Source organism: Eurosta solidaginis, chromosome 4, assembly GCF_040869045.1.
Source record: "Eurosta solidaginis isolate ZX-2024a chromosome 4, ASM4086904v1, whole genome shotgun sequence".
Classification (NCBI taxonomy): domain Eukaryota; kingdom Metazoa; phylum Arthropoda; class Insecta; order Diptera; family Tephritidae; genus Eurosta; species Eurosta solidaginis.
The window spans coordinates 178140724-178165945 of record NC_090322.1 but is presented as its reverse complement, the minus strand read 5'-3'; the positions used below and the strand labels follow the sequence as shown (position 1 = coordinate 178165945).

The window sequence follows — 25222 nt, the reverse complement described above, 5'->3', positions numbered from 1 at the left end:
GCATTTAGAATGATAGCGCTGTAGTGTGTTTTCTTGTTTGCAGAAAAAAGATTAAAAAAAATAATAAGTGAAGAAGAGAAACTTAAGCAGAAATAAAATTAGATTTATAAATTTTTGTGCTAGTATTAATAGTTAAAAATATATCAAAGAAAGCGCTGAAAAATACAAATTGAAAAAATTTATAATTCTTTGTATAATACAGATTTTCATTAGGTCAAATTTGACTACAAACTTGGCAATATCATAGAAAACGGCTTTTTATACAACGTCAAATGCGTTTGCCGTCTGTTTTGACTGAAAAACGGCTATTTCTCAACGATATGGCAAATTTGATATTCAGATTTCCTCTTCCACATGTTGGCAGTTTACATATTGTAAACCATTATTTGGCCCCATAGGTTGCTTTAAGTACATTTATTTCTTGTGGATGGCAACCACACACATTTTTGTAATACTTATGTACAATCTTCGAAACGAAAAGGGGAAAATCAGAATTGTGAGAAAGAGAAAAGATGCTTCGTTAAAATTTGGCATAACTGATTTCATTTTTCATTTACATTTATATGTATGTTTGTATGTTGATATGCAAAAGCATACTTCTTCATTGCCTTCGGTGGTATTTTGATCAAAAATAAATATTTGTACGCAATTTATATTTGTGGTGCGCCATGTGTTTTTATTGATTACCCCTTTGTTTTCATCAGGGGTGGGGTCTGAACATGACTCGCCTAAATAAAAATGAGTTACAACCCGCTTTAGAAAAAGCAGGATTTGTATATCCTGCTACAGCTACCGTGTCGCAATAGCGTGCTCTTCTGAATGGTGGCGAATGGATGATAGTTTCGATGCTGATTCTGGTGTTGCTACTGTTGTTGTAGGGGAACCTCAAAACAGCGATGTTAATGGCGAAGAAACTGGCGATACCGAAATCCTTGGTGCACAAATAGCTGTACTTGAAAAGCGAAAAAAATTGTTGATGTTGCAAAAAGAGTTACAAGCATTGGAGGGCCCTAGATCACGCCAGCGTATCTCTGTAATGGATATAGAGGGCATGGTGCCAAAATTGTCAGGGGATAATGCATACCCAATTGAAAATGAATCAATGATTTCGAGAACGCGGTGAAAGTTGGCTACAAGGACGATCATTTCAAATATATGTGTATGCGCCGCTTGCTGTCGGGTACAGCTGCCATATTTCTACGTACCTCATCGGCATCAAACTTTGGCGATTTGAAAGCAGCGCTCTATAAGCAGTTCAAGCGAAATGTTTCGACCAACGATGTATATAAGGAGCTGTCCCGACGCCGGCGCGCATCTAATGAAGGCATTATATCATACATGCTGCCCATAAAGGAGATTGCGGCCCAAAAAAATCTGAGTGAGGACGAGATAATTAGTGCGGTGATTGAGCGACTGCGTGATAACACCGCATACTATACACAGCAAAAAATTTGGATGAGCTGCAGAAGCTACTCTTAAAATATGAAAAAAGCGAGCAAACGACACTGCAGCAAGAAACACGCAACAGCGTTCCGAAGTTGGAAGCAAACCAGGATCAACAATCAGATGCTTTAATTGCTCAGAATACGGGCATATTTCGAACCAATGCAAGCAACCAAAGCGGATCAAGGGATCATGTTTTCGTTGTGGAAGCAAGGACCATGTGCTGAAGCAGTGCAACCAGCCGTCAACGAAAATGGAAAACGCTGTGAACGAGGAGTCGATTGATCATGATGATATGTCCAATCTTGAGCCTTATCAAACCGTAAGTATTGCCTTTTTTAATGGGAACATGAACAATAAAAACTTTAAGACATGAATTTCTTTGATTGACAGAAGTAGTACTGCCAGCTTTGTGAGCAAAAGTATTTTGGCTTTTGATATAAGTGACGACGAACTAATCGTAACAAATTTTTGCAGTCTCGGCGGCTATAAACTAAGAACTGTTGGAAAAATTGACTGTGAGATTTCGCTAAATGGCAAATCTAAAATAATTTCATTATATATAGTTTCTGACAGGGATGCACCTTAACGTTAAGCTAATCGTTTATCAAAAAATTTCCACCGTTTCCGTTGAAACACTTCGAAATATTATCGATAAAGAAATTATCAAGATAAATTGTATCTCGTTTTTAACCGAAACGAAAAGCTTTCGTTAACGTTAAAAACGTTAACAAAAACGTGATACTTTATGTTTGAATTGTGCTGGCAATGCTATAGCCATGGTGAAGCCGTAAGGTGGCAACAACGAGCGCACATACACACACAAACTCTGTGTAATTTGTTTGTGTAATTCGTTGGTGGTAATGTCAAAAATACTCTGAGAAATGTTTGTACTGTCAAAATTCATGAGAAAAGTTGCAATCAGCTTGGCTAATGCTTTCACCTTTAATGACTCCGCCATCAATCAGCTTTGCCAGCATAGTTTGAAATTAATAATCAACAAAAACGATTTGATTTCGTTTTGATATGGCAGAAAACGAAACGAAATCATTTCGTTAATTTGACGATCTTAACGAAGTCATTTCGTTTCGTTTATTAACGTTGATTATCGTAACGAAATGATATCGTTTCGTTGGTTAAGCATGCCTGGTTTCTGATGACCTTTTATCTCAGCCATTGCTTCTTGGAAGAGATTTTTTTAAATTATTCAATATTAAACTTTTCATGTTAAACTGTAAAGATCTGAAATTTGAATTAAATGGACTAAACTCAAACGTGTCTTTAATTGAAAATATTGTTCAGGTTCCAGGAAATTTGCAACTTTGTCCTAGTGAAATTTACAACTTTGTCCGATGAATGGTCATTGTGCCGGTGGGTCCAGTATTGCTGACAAAGTGAATAGTGAAATTTTTGGTGCAGAGCAAAAATAAGATTGGTTTTATTTTAGTGAAGGGAAGTTTACATGTGCGATAGATGTTGAAGCCCTCTTTGAAAGTAGTGTTAGTGATTTTGATATTGATTCCTCTTTGCAAGTGAAAGAATAGAAAGCATTATTCGTGATTGTTATTTGAACTATTCTCAAGAGAGCATCGTAAAACCCTACGAAATGTTTATTAGGTTAACCTTAGATCAATCTGTTTATTCACATCCTCGAAGACTATCTTATAAAGATAAATTTGAAGATCAAATAATTGTTCAAGATCTTTTAGATAAAGGTATAATTCGGCATAGTGATTCCCCATATCCATCACCAATAGTGTTAGTAAAAAAGAAAAACAGGGAAACTAGAATGTGTGTTGACTACAGGGATTTAAATAAAATCACTCTAAGAGATAATTATCCTCTTCCTCTTATTGAAGACTGTTTGGAGTATTTAGGAGGAAAAAAGTATTTTATATTATTAGATCTAAAAAATGGCTTTCACCAAGTAAAAGTAACTGAAGAATCAATCAAATACACCGCATTTGTTACACCAAGTGACGATTTTGAATATGTAATGATGCCATTTGGCCTCAAAAATGCCCACTCTGTATTTCAAAGATTTATATCTTTTATTTTAAAAGATTTTATTTCAAAGGGTCTCTTGATTGTTTATATGGATGATATATTTCTAGCCACAGCAGGATTAGATGAACATCTGATCTTATTGGAATCAGTATTGAAGCAGATCGCTAAGCATGGTCTTGAATAAAAGTTGCCAAAATGTAAGTTTTGTCAAAATAGTATTCAGTACTTGGGGTATGATGTGAGTTATATGTGCATAAAGCCAAACCAAGAACACAAATAATCTGTTGCCAAATTTCCTTTACCGAAAATTCTTAAACAATTGCACTCATTTATTGGATTATGCTCCTACTTTAGAAAGTTTGTCCCACTGTTTTAAAAAATTGCGAAACCAATGTACGATTTACTAAATAAAAATTCCAAATTTGAGCTTGACGGAGCTTGCTTGAATGCCATTGTTGAACTAAAAGCAAGGCTCACAGATCCTCCGGTTTTGTCAATATATAATCCGAATAATGAGACAGAATTGCATTGTGACGCCAGTGCCCAGGGTTATGGTGCTGTTTTGTTACAGCGTCAATCAGATGGAAAGTTTCACCTAGTTTTTTACTTTTCGCAACCAACCACAAGCACTGAAAGCAAATATCATAGCTTTGAGCTAGAAACTCCATCTATCATCTATGCGATGCGACGATTTAGGGTTTATCTTGAAGGAATACCCTTTAAGATCATCACTGATTGTAATTCACTTACACTAACGTTAAGCAAAAGGACTCTTAACCCGCGTATTGCGAGATGGGTTCTTGAACTACAAAACTATGACTATTCTGTTCAACACAGGGGAGGTGCTAATATGGGGCATGTTGCTCTCAGCCGAAGTGAGGTAGTTCTAGCTGTTAACGAAGATGATTTAGAGTTCCAGCTTCAGGCAACTCAAAGCCGTGACCATGAAACTTTATGATCTAAAATATGGGTTAGTTTACAGAAAAGATATGAGGGCCAGCTGTATTTTTATGTCCCTCGAGAAATGGAAGATAATATTATCCGTTGTATACACGAAAAGGTCGCCCATTTGGGGGTTGGTGAAACGTATAACCAGATAAAACTACATTATTGGTTTCCGGAAATGAGACTTAAGGTTGGAAAGTTTGTAAAGAATTGTTTAAAATGTATTGTATATTCGGCACCTGCCCGAGTAAGCGAAAGGAACCCCTACAGCATCCCCAAGAAGCCGATACCTTTTCACACCATTCACATTGATCATCTGGGACCATTGCCTGCTTTAAAATCAAAGAGAAAACATTTGCTAGTGGTAATTGATGCTTTCACTAAATTTGTGAAACTATACCCAGCTAACTCAACTAGTACTAAAGAGGTCTCTAAAAAAGTATTTTCAGTATTATAGTCGACCTTCTGGATAATGTCAGATAGATGCACCTGTTTTACATCCCTTGAGTTCAGTGAGCTCCTAGTAAAAAACATAACTAAAACAACATAACTAAATCATATCACAATCTCCACAGGATCGCCGCAAGCTAATGGCTAGGTTGAAAGGGTTAATAGAGTATTAACCCCGATGCTTAGTAAACTAAGTAATCCACTTCAACATGTCGATTGGGTTTCTAAATTGAGCATGATTGAGTTTGCTATTAATAACATAGTACATAGCTCAACTGGTAAAACTCCGGCTAGTCTACTTTTTGGCATTAGCCAAAGAGGACCCATCGTTGATGAATTTACTGAATTTTTTTATGAACAACAGGATATAGAACAATGTAATCTAACAGGTTGTAGACAGTAGGCGAGTGAGGCAATACTGGCATCCCAGCGGCGCAACGAAGAATATTTCTTTAGAAATAATACACCTGCTAGGGAATTTGAAGTTGGCAATTATGTCATGATAAAGAAAAGGAGAAAAGCCCCCATTACTGATACTTAGCATAGACTTGACTTGACTTGGCGTAAACTTGGCAACTTAGCCACGATTATACTCCACTTGGCACATACAATCTGGCATCATAATCAGCGTTGAGATTTATTTTTAAATAAATGTCAATTTGTATGACAAAATGTCAAAATGAAATGGAAACAAACAAATGACATCTCAAAATGTAAACGTCACTTAGAACTTTCATAGAAAATCAAAATTCAACAGACTTCTAAGTAAAGTTAAGTGTTGCCAAGTTTTGAGTAATCAGTAACATGCAATGTTCATTTAACAGAACTGTAAGTGACAGTTCTCAAGTCAAGTCTATGCTAAGTATCAGTAATGGAGCCTAAAAGATGCTTCGTTAAAATTTGGCATAACTGATTTAATTTTTCCGTTATTCGAATAAAGCACTTATAGGTGTTTGTCTTTTGCATATATATGTATGTATGTATGTATGTTGGTATGCGAAAGCACACTTCTTCATTGTTTCGAGAAGGAAATTCAGTTGCTATTGAACTACTAAATTGTGCGGTTGTCTTTTGCCTTCGGTGGCATTTTCATCGAAAAATAAATATTTGTACGCAATTTATATTTGCGGTGCACCGGGTGTTTTTATATTACCCCTTTGTTTTCAATATTTTCGTTTGACAACAGGCATCAATTAAGAGCGCCAAAACAAGCGTGTGAATTAACTTAGAAGTTGTAAAATGGGTTTTGAAATAAATGAACATAAAATTTTAGCGTGGGTTTTGATCATTCACTGCTTTATCGACTTCGTGTCAGTAATGTGACATAATAGAAACGCTTTTGACCGCGACTGACCTACCCCAGCGGGTTAGGGGGTCAGAATATTCCCGCGGTAGGTATGCCTGTCGTAAGCGGCGACTAAAATACCAGATTCAAAGGGCTGTGTAGCGCAACCCTTCAGGTTGCCAGCGCAATATATAGCTTCTCCAAACACAATTGTCAACCTCACCTATCTGCGGCGAATCCTGTTTCACTAACAGGCGAGGCTCTGGCGACCCCAAGCTCCTCATGTAACTTGGGGGTGTGGAGGGAGGGAATGGCCTGAAGGTTTAATGTGGCCACATAAATCGTTCCCGAGATGGTCGGGCTAGCACCTTAATGGTGCTGTGGTACCGGAGCGTACCGGATCTGTATCCGGCAAAGGATCATTACATCGATAACACTCCTCAAAGCCTTCGGGGAGCAACCTTATCGCTACAACAACAACAACAACAACCCCAACTTACCAGCCGATCGGCTTGTGGCAGTCTTTGATGCCAGTCATTTTGAACTAATGAAAACCCAAAAAAATTGTTAGAAAACGACACTAGTAATCAATTCACAGGATTCTATTAGAGAAATGTATTAGAGCTCACTTAGAGAAAAATATTTTTCCTCGATTTGATAGCAAGTTTCACTTTTTTTGAGAACGTTATGTTTCTCCAGTGTTTCTCGAGCCGTCCTCTAACATAAGAGATAGTTAATTAATCTTCCTCTAATCTTTATCTAACTTCAGCGTTTGTTGGAACGAGCAGCTGCTGTGAAAACTAAAACAAAGTGTCAGAAGCAAAGAAAGAAAACAAATTTGACAGGTGCTTTCGTGCAGTTGACGAATAACATTAAGCTAGATGATAAAAGACAACGTAAGCTTCAGAGTATAATTATTTGACGATATCGCTACAGCAGGCAACGTTCGTTAAGTGTCTTGTTCGCCAAATATAATGAGGCTGTAAAATTCACAGCAAAAAGTGGTAAATACTTAGGGACCCAGTGAACGCTCTTCTAAATCGTAATTGATTTTTAAATTCTTACAGCTCCTGATTAAGGCGCACACTTTGGAAGTCTACATGTGCATTTTAAATTATTTTATTTATTTTTTTATTGTCCCTTATTCTAAGCTTGAATATGATAACATTTCACTGCACTCTAAATATTTGTTTTCTCAAACTTTTCAAAAAGTAAGTAAGTAATTTAACTAACATGACATTCGAAATATGATTTGTTTTATGAATAACTATGGAATGGATTTTATTTATGAAAAATTTATAAGACTTTAAGAAATTACATAAAGGTGGAAAAAATATATATTTGCACTAAATGGATTAGGGTGTTGATATATATTTTCTTTCAATAACGTGAAGGGTGAATTATATTACATACTGAGACAGAAGAGATTCGATATTGAATCATGTGTAGAAATAAAATCCAGTTTCATTTTACTTACACATTGTATTTGTTTTCATAAAATAATTGATTTTCGTTTCATAATTTTTTATTTTTTTTTTTTTTTGTTGAGCAAAATAATGAAATATAAAAATATATATTTTCAGCATTAATAATATATCAAATTAATTATCATATCAAATAAATATTTAAGTTAAAATTAATAAAAATAAACAAATGTAATTAAAAAAAATCAACGAAGTAGAATTTAAAATTTTCTGACTAAAAGAAAACTTTCAATTACGATTTTCTATTGCATTGAACGGTGAAATAAATATCGTACATAGAATATGATTCTTTCTTGCTAAAGACATAGATAACACAACTATAATGTGTATGAGAGAGAGAGAGGATAGATACTACATATGATGTGTGATACTAATAAAGTTACACATAAATATAAACACATTTACTAATTTGCGAGTTGGCAGAAGTAAAATTTTGATGTATTCTATAAAAAAGAGTAGGGTAGAAGGGGGAGGCTTCGACATGAGGGAGGCTTCGACTTTTTCAAATTTGACCGCCGTTATTACTGCCATTGTTCTTATTCCACCAATAAACAGTAACCAAATTGAGTGTGACGCTGTCAGGAAAGCTATTCAGTGCTTGTTCAACGGCGATAGTATGCAGACGAGATTTTTTATTTTTGAAAAGTGTTGATGTAAAAATTGCTGGTAATCATTCGCGTGTAAAGTGTACAATGTAGAATATATAACATGAGTTTTCTGCCCATTAATATTGCAATAAAATTAAGATTTATTGCTTTTAAAGACTTTTTCAATAACACTAAGATGTATATTTTGGAGCGAAAAGTCTGAAATAAGTGCACGGGGAGGGTTCGACAATATGTTTTGGGAGGCTTCGACAAAGTTTTTACTTAGCAAGTAATATTTTACAGCCATCAAGATGCCAAATATCTACAAAAGAAAGTTCCCTGAAAAGATCATCAACGAAGACAAAATGAAAAAAGCCATCGAGGAGATAAAACAAAAAAAAAAAGAAACCCCATCAAGCGCTGCTCGGAAATATAACTTGAAGCGGACAACACTAATATCTCGAATTTCAAAAGAGCAAACAAATATGGGAACTGTTAAAGATTTTCAGTCGAAGTTTTCTTCCAATCAAGTACTTACAGCTGCCCAGGAAAAAGGCTTAACGGTTTACTTCAAGAAATGTTCAAATCTTCATCACGGATTGACGTATGACTTGGCTAGACGATTCGTTTTTGCTTTGTTATTATGTTCACTGACAAAACAAATTTCTTTTACACTGGTGTAGTCGTGGAAGTTGAAAATTCGACGTGCGTCGCGAAATTCCTCAGACATCAAAATAAAACCCAATATTTCTATAAACCGATTGTAGAAGACAGAAACTTGGTTTCAAAGCAGGATATAATAAGTATATTGCCCACAACTGAACATCCACCAGGAACTTCACGTGCGCAAAGCAAGTTTATTTTTAACTTTGATTTTTCAAATTTAGATGTTCGTTAAAAGTGCAGTTATACTTAATTTTTCGCTTAAATTTTTTATGTTTTTGTTCGAAAAATTTGTTACTGTATTAAAATAAATAACATCAAATATGAATTAAAAATCGTATTTAGAGTTTTTTCCAACATCCTTTTTTTATTTTGCTGGTTAAATTGCTATATTTGATAAATGTCGAAACCTCCCACCCATTGTCGAAGCCACCCAGATGACTGACGAAGCCTCCCCGAAAAAGGGAGGTTTCGTCATATTTTTTGTTTTTGGTTATTTGATTATAACTTAGAAAAAAAAGCATGTGGAATATTAACCACAAATCCGAAGTATCATAAACATACATGGCATCAGTAATTATGAAAGGATTTATCTATTTCTCATTCTAGTTTCTCTAAAAAAATCATTTCCTCTTAACCTGTCGAAGCCTCCCCCCTCTACCCTATTCGGATTTTGCTTGCTTTTTCTTCTTATTTTCCAGTACTCGTAATTGCAGAGTATAAAAGGGAGATTCGCTTTGTCTTGCAAACGGTGCACGAAATGCATGGATTACACAGATTCTAAAGTTACAACAACAAAAAACACTCAAAAAATTATAAGAAATCTGTACAATATGCTCAAGACAATGTATGTTTTCGTGCAACGAATGGTAGGATGTGAAAATCAACCGTGCTTCAGATGGTATTTATCTCAAATCTCTGATTTCGAAAATATTGAGAAATTGCTTTTCTAAGACAAAGCGAATCCCCCTTATTCTTTTTTCCTAATAAATATTAAATTGAATGCTTTATAAACTTAGACCGACCTTTATCTGTTAAGGATGGGCCTGATTTTTTATAAGAAATTATTGCTTAAGTCAAAGTGCATTTATAGTTAGTAGACGGGGTATAGAAAACGCTTTGCTTAGAACCATAGTGGAAAAAAAAATGTGCTCTGATATCAGCTAGAATAAAACGTTGGCTTATATTCAAAAACTTCTATTAGCAAAAACCCAATTTTTTAGGAGAGCAAAACATAATTTTGGAGATCGCGGGTTTTGGTAACTATATTGTGAGTTGGTTAAGAAAGGGTATTTACCCGTGCTTTTTCTGAATAAATCCTGAAAACTGTCAAAAACCAGAATTCGCTCAGAGTGGGGACGTAAAACTGCACAGTATGGGATTGATTTCTAATTAAAAATGTAGCAGTAATGCAAATATGCAAATCTACTTACTACTATTACATTTACACTGTACCAAACGCATCTTTTTTTTTCAAAAATTCTAAGTGCGAAGTATTCCCTCATACAAATCGTATTTCAGAAATGACGCATAACATCGCAATTGGCCTGCAAATACAATCCGCACATATAATCGACAAACGCATTTGAAATTTTCTTACTTAAAACATTCCGGCAAGAACACCTGTAATAATCTTAGTGCTGTACGAAAGTTATAAACATGTAGCAGTTTCTAGCAGTTTTTTAAACCCAACCTGACATTTCTACCAGAACGTGCTTTGTATTTTTGACATCTTTTATATTTATTGTACTATTGTTTAATCAATACGTCAGTGCATATACTTGCGATGGATTGGTGTACTCGCAGTCGAGTATTTTCAGAGTAACCTTCCCTGCGGAATGCGAATGAGGCCAATGCAAACTCTATCAAATAACTCATTTGGAAGTAACCATTTGAAGTCAGTGGAAATGTAATGACATCATTCTTCACAAGTAAATATTTAGTGTTGTTGTTGTTGTAGCAGTGCTTCGCCCCATCCAATAGGTGCGACCGATCACAAATTGTCATCAATGTCCTCTAACGGGAGTCCAAGAAAGCTTGCTATTTCAACAGCGGTGAGCCATAATGAGAGGGGTGTTAGAGGCGTTGGTTCCACATTACAATTGAAGAGGTGGTTGGTGTCATGAGGGGACACATTGCAAGCAGGACATACATTTTGTATGTCGGGTTGATTCCGGATAGGTAAGAGTTTAACCTGTTACAGTGCCCAGATCGAAGTTGAGCGAGAAGGGCGCGCTTTTCCCTAGGAAGAGGGCGTTCCTCTTCTGATAGTTCTGGGTATTTTTCGCCGGCAATACGGAGATGACCCCTTAAGCTCATGGGAGGTATAGCCTCATCAATCAGATGTCTGTTGGGATGCCCATGTTTCTGGGTATTCAACAGAAACAGTTTGTTTAGCATTTCATTTCTCTCCCTAATGGGGAGTACTCTCGCCTCATTGTGTAGCTGGTGTTCTGGGGACATAAAAAGACAGCCCGTAGCGGTTCTGAGGGCAGTATTTTGGTAGGCCTGTATTTTCTTCCAGTGAGTAACCTTTAGGCTTGGCGACCATATCGGGGACGCTTAGCATGCAATCGGCCGGCCAATTGCTTTATAAGTAGAAATGGGCGTTTCTTTTTCTTTACCCCAAGTGCTGCCGGCAAGAGATTTGAGGATTTTATTACGTCCCTGGATTTTCGGTAGAATTGCGGTTGCATGACCTCCAAAATGTAGATCCTGATCGAACGTCACGCCCAAGATTTTAGGGTGTAAGACAGTCGGTAGCGCGATGCCATCGCGTCCATGTTGTAAATAAGGTTGCCGATGATTTGGTCGGTGACAATGTCAGATTTCGCGAGGCGAAGAAACTGGAGAGATCAAGGAGATATCTGTTTATTTTGTTACAAAGCTCATCGATCATTTTGCAGTCATCGACATAGGAAACTATAGTGACTCCTTCTGGTGGTGAAGGTAGCTTTGATATGTAGAAGTCAAACAGAAGTCGGGATAGGATACCACCTTGTGCACCCCTTGTTTTTTGAATTCTTCTTGGTCTATGCGCAATAAAAGCATTTATGTCCTGACCTCACTCAACTCAGGAGTAGTCATGCGTCACTTATCCCCAGAGTGAGGACGTCGCCGACGTTGCACTTCAGAATACTGCAGTTAAACTGTAATGGGTTAACTGGGAAGATCACGGAGATAGTTGATTTCATGAAGTAAATATTTATAAAGTATTTTGTTGATTCCACATATGTGAATTCACCAGTACAGGGAAGATGTCAATAGATAGGTACTATGTAAAATATTGATGGTTAATCTCACACTAGCCTATGCCCTTGCACTTCGTTTAGCTGCTATTATACGCATCTATACATAAAACGACAGCCTAGCGAAAGATGGAGAGAGAGATAGCGAGCGAAAAGAGAGAACTGCGCATTGTTTTTGCGCAGATAGAGGAGACCTCACTAATACGAAGTAAACAAATGAGCTATAGGCCCAGTAGGAGCTAAATTACCGTTTAACGTGTGCATGGGTCTAAAGCTCTCGACATAGGTTGTTATAACTTATTAAGGCATTTGATTTCAAATTACACGAATATCTGCACGGTTACGATTTTATGAGTTGGGGAAATTATGAGAAATTGTATGCGTTAAATTCTTTTTTTTTTTTTAAATGTATGTTGTAGCTAGAACACACTTCCAGAAGGATTCGAGGAGTGTTGCTAATTTTTCAGTCTTTAACTGGATATCAAGAGAAGAGATCGCGTAAGCTTCGCACCCTCCGTAAGAAGGAGCTTTCCTTAGTTGTGGGTCTTCTCACTGGTCACGTCTGAATTGGACCGCATTCGGAAAGGATTAGCGCTCCATTAAATGATTATTGTGGAACCTGCGGCAACGAACTAGAACCTGAAACTGTTAGACATCTACTTTGCGAATGTCCAGCGCTCGCTAGAAGAAGGCAACGTTTAATGGGCAAAATATTTCTCGTAGATCTGACTGATATAGCTGAGGTCAATACACGACGCTTAGTTAGCTTCAGCGAAGTGGTTTGATTAGGAGAGTAGGAATAAATCCGTGTGGTTTTACAATAGGCCTATAAAGGCCTAGGTGCGCCACTCCGATGTGAACGGCAGCCACTTGAACCTAACCTAACCTAATCTACTGGATATCAATCCTTACCGGAATAGGTGAAAGATGTGTAGGATTTGATAGTGAGGGGTCACAAGCGTCAAACCATAAAAATCATTCAAAAGTTTAACTGTTCGAAGGGGTTCTAAAAAAAAAAAAAATACAATTTACATATTGTTCGAGGGTGTCAAAGCAACAGCCCATTAAGGCCATTTAACCCAAAGTCGCACTATTCTAATTGAAAGACTTTTATCTAAACTGTTGATGATTTGATTACTTTCGGTGTGGTAGGCGGGGCACACTACCGCCACACCACGGCTGCCGTCTGTGAAGTTTACAGTAAAGGGAAATCCTACATCAATCTACATAATTTGCTATAAAAACTAGTTAATCTACTGCTTCCAAGAAAACAAAAAAATTGAGAATAAGAAACACAACATTAATAAATTAAAATAAGAGATTTTAGAAAAAATTAGGACATAAAAGCTACAAAGATACTACAAAGTTTTTGAGAGAATAAGAATAGTTTTCAGCGAGATTTGTATTGCAGGCTAGCTCTATAAAATTCGCTTTACCATAGGTCTTCTATTTGGGTTCGAACCCTGCCGAAGAAATGAGATAGTGATGCAAAGCGACGGTTTTCTACAACAGGTTTAAGACTACCTTCAAACTAGTGGAAGCAAGGCGGCATAGTTGGCAGCCACATATTTGTATGAATAGCGCTTAAATCTGAGCTCCATGTGTTTAAATTTTAGTGCCCTCTGCGCAGTCCCAAAGAACCGCGCAAATTACCGCATAATCAACCTGCTTAATATCGCGTATAAGGACCTATTTAGCGTACTGTGCGAAAGATTGAAGCCCATAGTCAACAAACTGAGATCGGGTAAATCTACTATCGACCAGATCTTCACGATGCGCCAGATCCTGCAGAAGACTCACGGTAAGAGAATCGACACTCATCATCTGTTTGTCGATTTCAAAGTAGCCTTTGACGGTGCGACAAGAAGTTACTTGTATGCTGATAAAACTTAAGTTCCTAGCAAAGTTAATAAAGCTCTGCCAAATGACATCGATCAACACCACCAGCTCTGTAAACATCTCCGAGCCAATCGAAACCAAACGAGGCTTCAGTCAATGCGACTGTCTTTCGTGCGACTTTTGACCAAGTGTTACTTTGGTTTGAGTAGGCAATTGAAAAATCAAGTCCTTTCTAGACGAACTGAAACTTCGCTCTACACGTCGCTCATCATACCTCTCCTGATGTGTGGCTCGGAATCAAAGACGGTGTTGAGAGAAGATCAGATGGCTCTTGGAGTGTTCGAGAGAAAAGTTCTCCGGAAGATTTATGGTCTTGGCCATGATGCCGACGGCGAGTATCGAAGGACGTATATTAATGAGTTTTATGAGCTTAACGCAGATATGACGGTAGTGCAGCGAATTCGGAGCACGTTTTGTGACTCTATCTATAAGAAGTGATACAGCTAACAGATCTAAAGGAGGAAGTGGCATAGGTCCTAGAAAGCGTCTAGTATTTGCCAAGAGGATGGAGTTATGTTATAACATAGGTCCTGGTTTAGGTAGGGTTTATTATTATTATTATATTATCTAGTTCGGAACTGAAAAAGAGATAACGTAAAAGAGAAAGAGGGCAAACGAGAGATTTGCCCTATAGGGTAGATAGCGTCCTGTGAGAAATACTGAAGACCGGCGTCAACAAACTTATTTGTTTGTTTAAATTCGTATTGACTGGATTTACGTAATGCTAGATATTCTGGAGAAGACCAGTAAGAAAATAGACAACATATTATAGTCGACTTCAAAGCAGTTTTGGACAAGTAGCATAGGAGCTGGTATAACTAACTGTTTTTGTTTCTGTTACTTGCTGCCCATGTGGTTCAAAGTCTGCCTGTGGAGGTTTATGACGGAATTCCATATTATTTAGATGCGTTATAACTTTAAATAAGAAATGGGATAAGTTTAGCAAAGATGTTCATAAAAGTATGTTAATGAAAATCCCAAGGAGCTTGCAATAATATATATGAATACAGATTTATAAATATAGGTACATCGCTAAGCAATGAAAGTTCATTTGTTCTAGTATTCTGAAGTAAAAGTTATAAATAGTTAGCTTTAAAGCATTTATTAGGGAGAAATCTAAGCTTGTACTATTTACAACACGAAAATGATTGATGAATAATAATTAAAAAAAAAAAAAAGATTAAAAAGGACTAAAACAGTAGAAAGAATGTTTACAAGAAATTTATTTAAAATTTGAAAGAAATATACAATTTATACATTAAAAAAATTCTACATTGACTGTGGGCTAAATAAATGAATAAAAAAAAAGAAAATAAACAATAGATTTACCTTCATCTCCTTTTTCACCACCCTCTGTTGTTATTATATAAAAAGAAATTTTATGGTGACACAAATTAAATAAATAATGCGTGTATATAATATTTTTTTTATTTGGCGTAATTTGAAGAATACACAAAACAACACAAAAAGAGAAAGATAAAAAACACAATATATAATTAAAGTATATGGGTAATATTTAAAACAGGAAAAGCAACACACAAGAATTATAATAAACAAAAAAAAAATGAATTGACATATTTATGGTGGAGCGCTTAGTGTTAGTGCAAGTGTGTTTTATTTTAGGGTAGTGGTGCAAAACAATGCAGGCAACTTTGTTTGTGGTAGTATGTGTTTACATGAAGGATTTTTGAGCATAGATCCAACGCATAAGATTTTAACTGATTGAAGCAAGGATAACTTGATACGAAACTCTCTCATTTGTTGCTCTCTGACCATAAGCATGCATGCAAAATAGTCAATGGCAACAGTGCTTATCTGTAAACAAAACACACAAATATGTTATGTACATGTACACAGGCGCACACATTGATTCCTACGGGCTTGAGAGTTCGGTCAAACGTGTTTCGTACGACAAACGTCCGTACCATAGATTAGATTGATACGAATCTTTTGTTTACGCTCTCATATTTTCGCTCTCACGAGGGATTTATCTTCTAGTTGTTGCTGGCAACAATCACAGATAAATCCCTCGCGCCAGCTGAAGCGGGTGCCAGAACAAAAAATGTGCCAGCCAAAACGAAAAACGTGCCAAAATTTTTGGTAAACTTTAGTTTGACCTACAACTGTAGACTAGCGTTCAAAAATTATAGGAAAAAGGATAAAAATACTTGTTTAAGTGTAAGTATTATTAGTTCGAAGGCGGAGGGTAAATACTATTTCCCATTCAAAAGTTATCACTAAAAACAGGTTTTGTAAATATGAACTCCCGATGCAACCAGTCCATTTTGATCACAGAACCTGGAACGCCAGACATGTAGGATAAACCCTATCCATTAAATAATGTTAACTATTATATCAGGTCCGATTTACTGAAATTTCAAAAGAATATATGGTTTTCACTGCGAGTTAAATGCGTTACAATATTTGACTAATTAATTTAATCGAAATGTTAGTTTTACTTAGATTCGTTTATATCTAACTCTAACTAGTTGTATTATTTTAAAATAACTTTAAGGATATAAATATTTTATGACTATAATTTTATTAAATGATTGAAACTATAATCGTCGAAATGTATGTCAAAAATCCCCATTTTCAGATCTATTCATTTTTGTTTGGAGTGGCATCATTGATAAATGTTATAAAAAATGTGCATTTTGACAGCGCTCTCTCGAAACGAAGAGTTGCAAATCCATTCATATATGCTGCCGCATAACTGCCGCTTCAGTAAAAAAGCAAGTCATAGATGAATGGATTTGCGACTCTTTGTTTCGAGAGAGCGCTGTCAAAATGTACATTTTTGTCAATGATGCCACTCGAAACAAAAATGAATAGATCTGAATATGGGGATTTTGGACATACATTTCGGCAATTTTATAGTTACAATCATTTAATAAAATAATTAAAAAAATATTTATTTCTTTAAACTTATTTTACAATAATACGACTAGTTAGGGTCAAATATAAATAAATCTAAGTAAAATTTACATTTTTATTAAATTAATTAGTCAAGTATTGTAACGCATTTAACTCACAGTGAAAACCAAACATTCTGTTGAAATTTGAGTAAATCGGACCAAGGATATAATAGTTAACATCATTTAGTGGATAGGGCTTAACTTACATGTCTGACGTTCCAGTTTCTGTGATCAAAATGGACTGGTTGCATCGGGACTTCATTTTTACAAAACCTGTTTTTAGTGATAACTTTTTCATGAGAAATAATATTTACCCTCCGCCTTCGAATATTTACACTAAAACAAGTATTTTTATCTTTTTTCCCATAATTTTTGAACGCTTTTCTACAGTGTTAGGACAAACTAAATTTTACCGAAATTTTTGGGCGGTTTTTCGTTTTAGCTGGTACATTTTTTGTTCTGGCACCCGCTTCAGCTGGCGCGAGGGATTTATATGTGATTGTTGCATGGCGGAACGATACAAGGTGGCAGCAAAGTGACATACCTACAAAAACAAAAATAAAAGTTCATTGTACTTTGTTTTTGTAAATTCGATGGACAGATGTCAAAATCGTACTGCGCCGGAAGTTGATGTATCCCATCAAATAAAAAAAGTTTGTTTCAAGCAGTAAACATCTCATGCATGGGTTCTATGTTCAAACATCCTCCATGTAAACAAATAATTCTACAAAAAAAGTTACTTTTGTATTCGAACCTCTGCCGACGTTGTGCACCACTGTTTTAGGGTTAACAACATGAGTTGCCTGCACATATGGCTGCTCATGCGCATTAAATAAAAATTTTGCAAACATTTTTTTTTTAGATTTTTGTGTGAGAATTTTAAAAAATATATTTTTTTAATGTATTATTTGTAAAACGTGCTTTAGGTATTCTTTGATAACACGCAACATTCGAATTTTCCACTGTATTTGATTAACACATTTTTAATAATTATATATAAAATTTTTTTTGTATAGTAAATATTTAATTTTTGTGCATTTTTTGATGTGCGCTTGCGTTATAATCATATGATTATAACGTTAACTTGAAATTTTTTTCATATTTAAAGAGTTACGTACCATCGTCCCCGTAATCTTCATCGCCTTCCTCTTCTTCTGTGTCTGTGGACTTGGATTTGCCTAAACTTTTCAGTTTTTTCCGTTTCGCCGCATTTCTTCTTCGTGCTGCAAATAAGATATAGTAATGTTATTACTGGTAAATATTTTCAACTTTTTTCTTTATTCTGTATTATTTAATGGCTTAAGTTTAAATTGTGACGGCTCAGTACAATATCAAGCCAACTCGTATAATAGTTCAAAAACACCCTTTCTCTGAATTTGATTTGAGGAAGTTCCATCTCAATTTCGTTTGGGAACCAGCATTAACACAAACAACAACATCAGCTCTGACATCCAGCGAAGAATCACTCTTTCCAATAAATGATATTTTGAAATAAATAGGCAATTGAAAGTAAAGTAATCTCTCGGGAAATGAAAATCATGCTCTAAATGTCACTTATTGTTCCTGCTATATGCTGCAGAAGCATGGACCATGAGAACATGAGATGAGGCGGCTCTATTAGTATTAGAAATAAACGCTCTTTAAAAGATTTATGGACGTCTACGCGTTGGGTACGGAAGAATATTTAATGATGAGCTCTATGAGCTTCACGCAGACACCAACATAAAATAAAAACAAATAAGGAAGGCTAAGTTCGGGTGTAGCCGAACCTTACATACTCAGCTGCCAAATTACAGCTTGCAAAACTCTTAAATTACCTTCTTTTGAAAGTGGGCGGTGCCACACCCATTGTCCAAAATTTTACTAATTTTAAATTCTGCGTCATAAGGCCAACCCACCTACCAAGTTTCATATCTTTATCCGTCTTTGGTAATGAATTATCGCACCTTTTAGAAATTTTCGATATCGAAAAAGTCGGCGTGGTTATAGTCCGATTTCGTTCATTTTAAATAGCGATCTGAGATGCCCAGAAACTTACATGCAAATATCATTAAGATACCTCAAAAATTACTCAAGCTATCGTGTTCACGGACAGACGGACGGACGGACGGACGGACGGGCATGGCTAAATGAATTTCTTTTTTCGCCCAGATCTTTGTGATACATAGAAGTCTATATCTATCTCGATTAGTTTATGCCGTTACGGGGTACCGTTATGCGAACAAAATTAATATACTGTGTGAGCTCTGCTCAGCTAAGTATAATAAAATAAATGTAAGGCGCGGTAACCTCCGAAGAGATTTTAGGCCGAGCTTCTCTCCAATTTGCATCGTGCTCCTTTTTCAATTTTCCCTACAAATTGGCGGGATGGACTTACTTGTTTTAATGCCGACTCCGAATGGCATCTGCAAGGCAGATGTATTTTCGCTGAGAAGCTTTTCATGACAGAAATATACTCGGAGTGCTTGCCAGAACACTACCGAGGGACGACCCCGCTTAGAAAAATTGTCTTCTATTGAAGAAATTTGTTTCTAAAATTTTGATGTTGTTTTGCCCGGGGCGTGAACCCAGAATCTTCGGTGTGGTATGCGGAGCACGCTACAATCACAACACGGCGGCAACATAGTCTAGCGTTTAAACGCAGTGGCTACGCTGGCTAGACCATGTTATGCGAATGAAAGATGATGCGCCGGCTAAAAAAAATATTTACATCGGAAGTCGCCTACGGAAGCAGAGGATGAGGGCAGTCTCACATCGCTGAAAGGACCATATGGAACACAATTTAAATTCTTTTTTGTGACCTTTTAGTTTAGCTCTTCACAAATCTTTTAATACTGTAACGAATCGAATTTATTGAAACTCCGCTTATTTCACACCTTCTACTAACGTTCGTATCGCTAAACTGTTGAATAAATAACTCCAATATTCAATAATGCAAAATGGCCTTTATTAAAGTACTTCAAAATAACACTGATACTTCACAACCAATAGCTTGCTTAAATAAAACTGATTCGTCGTGCCTCAGCTGGTGCTGCTTTTATACTCTTAGGATTCCTCGTTGGCATATTTCTAGTCATTTCTATTTCTAGAATTTACTACTTGTTTACCAGCTATAAATTTATCAGCTATAACTACAGATGTACGATTATAGCTTCTCGTATAGCCATATGCCCGTGTATATGTGAGTGATACTACCACTGATGATTGCCTACTTTTGGGAGTATCTCAGATATATGCATGTGCTTGTGCGTTTTTCTCCGTTAGTATCGGCTTAGAGATGATAGTATCCCTTAGTGATACTAATATTCGTCACAATACCAAAGTCGAACGAAAAACGACCAAATTTAAGCCGCTAGTAAAAAATGATGCACAACAACAACGACAAAGCAAGCAAACGAAATAGAGCAGCGTTCGTCACCCCATAAGCGCTTTCACGCAATTGTTTTTGTGAAACGCAGGCCAGCGCACCGCTTAGGCAAGCGCACCACACATCCCGCGCGCATGCATTCTATCCTCTCGCCTACAACCGAAGGTAGTCTGTTGTGCCCATTAGGAACTAAAATGCTATAATTTCGTGTAAAATGACTTTTGAAGTAATATTTTTGGGTATATTTTTGGTTTACCTGTACTAAAGCTTTGTTTGATTTATTTAACTGAACGTATGTATTTTTAAATGCATTCAAGAAAACAATGCGATACGTTAATTTTGAAAGTTACCAGGTCCGACTGTGTGCGTGTCAGCGCCATCTCTGCTCGCTGATTGGTTGTCGTTATTTTTTTGAGAAATCATGAAGAATAGACATGCACGGACAAAAATATAATACAATATAATAAATAATATAATATAATTTGCTTAAGCGTTGATTGCTTTTTCGTATTTTTTATTAGTGCGTAAATGCGCAGAACGTAAACTATTTCGTCCCTCTGTTGGCCAAATCCCGTGACGTACATGCCCAGACCGTATTTTTTGAATTTTGAAGTAATAAAATAAATTTTGGATATTTCTAAAAAATAAAATATATCTTTAAATTTGTTTACAGTGTACTTTTTACTAGGTCCGTCTCCATTTTTTTATTTTTGCATATCAATTTTGTTTCAAAGTATGTGTGGTCACGCTTCCATAAGAAGTTTCTAGCGGTCGCTGAAATAGAGAATATGAGATGCAGAGATGTACGGCGCATGCACTCAGACATATACACATATATCCATAATACACAAGACAACAGTTAATATGGGGTGCAGGTATATGAGAGAGGCAAATAAGCAACTAATCGAGAAGGCCGTTCGCGACAAGTCTAGACCAGTGATTGGCAAAAATTAATTTTAAAATTTAAGTGAGAGCGTGAGATTCCTTGCAGATAATAAAAGTTAAAATTGCAACATGCAGATGGTCTTTTTTTATAAACTTTTATATCAAAAAAGTTTGTATTTTGACTCAGAAATAGTTTGAGATATTCTCAAATCCCTTTATTCAGCAAGTTGTTTTCGCTTCGAAGGATAACCGATATCATAACATGTAAATGCATATGAAACTTGGTTTGTCAAACAGCTTAGCATTGCAAATGGCGCAAAAATAGTGGCGATCATTCGCTTAAAAAATCATATCACCGAAACTAATACAGGAGCTAGAACCAGCGAGGTACAAAATGTTTAAAAAATATATGACTGACTATATTCAGGTAATTTTGTTGACTATTTCGCTCAGTTAACAGAAAGAAGAAATTGTTACAACTGTTGCTAAAATAATTTAAAAAAAACTCCAGTTGATTTCAGGGGTTATTACCTATAAAATATCCAAAAAGTAAAAATCCAAACATAAATACGTTTGTTTGTATGATGAGTTAATTATGGAAAAGCCGTTTTACGAGTTGCGTTTCCCCATCATAATATTTCCCACAGGAAATCTTAACATTTTGCGATAGTCTCGCGCAGTGTTTATTCGTTGCTGTTATAGATGAATGGATTTGTGACTCTTTGTTTCGAGAAAGCGCTGTCAAAATGCACATTTTTTATAACATTTGTCAACGATGCGATTCAAAACAAAACGAATAGATCTGAATATGTGGATTTTCGAAATACATTTCGGTGATTTTATAGTTAGTGTTGAAAAATATTGATTTCTTTAAATTTATTTTACAATAATACGACTAGTTAGAGCTAATATGAACAAATCCAAGTAAAATTTACATTTTAATTAGATAAATTTTTTTTTTTATAATTAGTCAAATATTGTAACGCACTTAACTCACAATGAAAACCAAACATTCTGTTGAAATTTGAGTAAATGTGACCTAGGATATAATAGTTAACATCATTTAGTGGATAGGACTTATCTCACATGTCTGACGTTCCAGGTTCTGTGATCAAAATTACCAGTCCATCGGGACTTCATATTTACAAAACCTGTTTTTAGTGATAACTTTTGAATGGGAAATAATATTTACTCTCCGCCTTCGAACTAAATATATTTACACTAAAACAAGTATTTTATCTTTATCATAATTTTTGAATGCGTTTCTACAGTTGTAGGTCAAACTGAAGTTTACCGACATTTTTCGCCTGTTTTTCGTTTTAGCTGGCACTTTTTTTATTTTGGCACCCGCTTCAGCTGGCGCGAGGGATATATCTGGGATTGTTGCCAGGAAATTGGAGATAAATCCCTCGTGAGAGCGAAAAAAATGAGAGCGTAAACAAATGTTTCGTATCAAGTAATCTTTGGTTACTGTCCCGCTAACGACTGAACAATGAACGTGAAATGGAAGTTTGGCTCACTTGAGCTATGGCGCGCCGACAAGTAGTCTGAAACAGTTGTCACCAAAATTTAAACTGTAGCTGTGTTAGCAAGAGTAAAATGATTATTCTGGTAGTAGTTAACCATAAAAAAACTATGTGCGTGGGCGTTTGTTTGCAAAATATCTGTTTGGAAACCTCCAAATAAACATTAGCTGTTGCTACTCTGCTTGTTCAACAAATACTAAACGAAAGAGAATAATAAGGTGTGAAGTGAGCGCGAATAATTATTTCACTAGCTCGCGACCACTGGTCTAGTACAGGGATGATAAATGGATTTTTTCATTTTGTACCAAACGAGGAAAAAAAAATGTACCAAATCATCCAAAAATTTACCAAAAGTCTTCGGATATGAATTTGAACCAAACTAGAGCTATATTCTGCTTCTTTATCCAAAAACTGTTTTATCCGGGGAAACTTTCTAACAAAATTAAAGGTAGTATAACAGGGAAATATGATTTATGAAGAAATACTTTTCCAGTAAAAATAATAAAAAAAGTTTATCGATTGAAGCGTACAATTATGTACATATATGTATAAAAACATTATTGAGTACCAGTAAGGAACATAAAATTAACATTTTAAAAAAATAACACCTGCATTCAATTCAAAAATATTTCATAAAAACATTTTAGGTACAAAAGATTTAGATTCAGGTATAAAAGTTGACAAATTGTCGCCTATATCTATATTAAAAACTCGTGTTTCAATGACTACATTAACAGTTCTTCTTTGAGTTCTTTAAATACCTCAATTGACAAAAAGCCTTTTTTCGTATCTATATTATGACAACTATTGTTAGTTGATTTCATCAAGTTTTTAGTTTTTAATAATTTCGAAACTGTGTTTGTTTGAATTCTATTTCTACATTTAGTTTTAATTAAATTTTGCATAGAAAATATCCTTTCTACGTTTGTGGATCATTGTGGAAGCGACATATGCCTTGAACTATTCTATAAATATTGGAAAACATTTGCGCATTTAATTTATTTTTAACTGATCTTAATTCTTCCCTAAAGCTGCATATATTTAAATTCTTGAATTAAGGCTCTCATGCTCTGCTAAAGCTCTAAATTCAGAATTAATTGTCTCTATTTTATCAAATGCAGATTTCGGAAACAAGTCCATAACTAACGGCACAATACTATTTGTTTCACTGCTTAAAATAAATTCTGGTGAAAGCTTTGCAGCCCACAATAAAGTTCTATCATTAAAATTTACTTTCTTTAATAAAATACTACAAAATTGTTTAGCACAGCTCTTAAATATGTGTACGTAATTTTTTTCGAAAAGGTTGTTTGATAGAATAATATCCACATTAACACCGCAGTAAACTTCATCTGGGGTTAAATGATTTTCGTCTGAATCAGTATTTGACATCCAAATAGGACTGGAGCCTAAATAAGATTTTTTTATAAAATTTTTAATTTGGCAATAAGTAAATGTATGCGAATATCTTCAGACTGCATTTCTATATTCACATTATTTATTTCATTTTAAAATATAAGAAAGAAATGTAAAATATACTTTATAAAAGGGGCTATGAAAAATTTCAGACATAAGATTAATATTTTGATTTTTGCTTTTATTTTTAAATACGTAAAGATTAAAATAATACTTGAGGGCATCCCATTGCTCAAGAGTTCTATCTATGACTGCTTGTGTAGAAAGCCGCCTTGTGGGAGCGTACTTTAATATAACATGTGTTTCTGTACCGAAATATTCTTGAAAACTCTGAAAGTCTGCCTTCATAAGGGGCTGATACAAAAATGATAGTTTACGTCTTTTAAAAATGTATCAATTTTGTTTGGAAATACATCACAAGCGGCCATTGAAGCTAAATTTAACTCCGCTTTTTGCTCCCATCATAACCGAGCAATTGTCGGCAGTGAAACCAATCATTTTTTCAAGTGGTTTGAATGGTCTTTCAAAGATACCCCCATTAAAAATACCCCCGTGCCACTATCGGTCAAAGGCATCAAATCTATCAATGCACTTTTTATCAAAAATTCGAATCCAAACTGCAAAATTTTTTGATATACATTTGTATATCAGTCGTTTCATCTATTATAAGAGAGTAATAATTCTTCTGACAAAATGCAATTATGGATTTATAATGTTCTGGCCCTCTTATTTGAGTTATTAATTTCTGTGCTTCAATTCTATTGATGCAAAATTTGTTCACAATTTTAGAATCAGTTAGGTATGCTATTTTTGATAAGCATATTTAAATGATCCATAATTGCAAATGGCAAATTGTGCTCGGCAACAAAACAACTTAACTATATATTTTGTTGGAAAAATTTTTAATTTTTTTGTACATTCAGAGCTGCTTTGCAAAAATGTACCAAATATGTCAATGTTGTACCAACGTACTTTCGGGAAGCGAAATGTACCAAAAAGAGTACAAATGTACCATGATTATCATCACTGGTCTAGAACGTGGGAGAAATAGGCGAACGAGGCAAAGTGAGAGTATAAAAGAGGCGCAGTCCAAGAGATA

General features: G+C 35.4%; 1 protein-coding gene across 22 annotated transcripts in view; it reads right to left on the bottom strand.

Annotated features, from left to right (window-relative positions):
• Positions 1-25222, bottom strand: part of cac (cacophony) — a 503311-nt gene that overhangs the window by 209163 nt on the left and 268926 nt on the right. For 11 of the 22 annotated variants that reach the window (XM_067783979.1, XM_067783980.1, XM_067783981.1 and 8 more), the window contains exons 12-13: positions 18048-18152; positions 15341-15364 (exon numbers count right to left, since the gene is read on the bottom strand). In XM_067783979.1, coding sequence (XP_067640080.1) covers positions 15341-15364; positions 18048-18152 — 129 coding nt within the window. The remainder of the gene's footprint in view (positions 1-15340; positions 15365-18047; positions 18153-25222) is intronic. The other 11 variants (XM_067783991.1, XM_067783982.1, XM_067783990.1 and 8 more) reach the window with 1 other exon arrangement.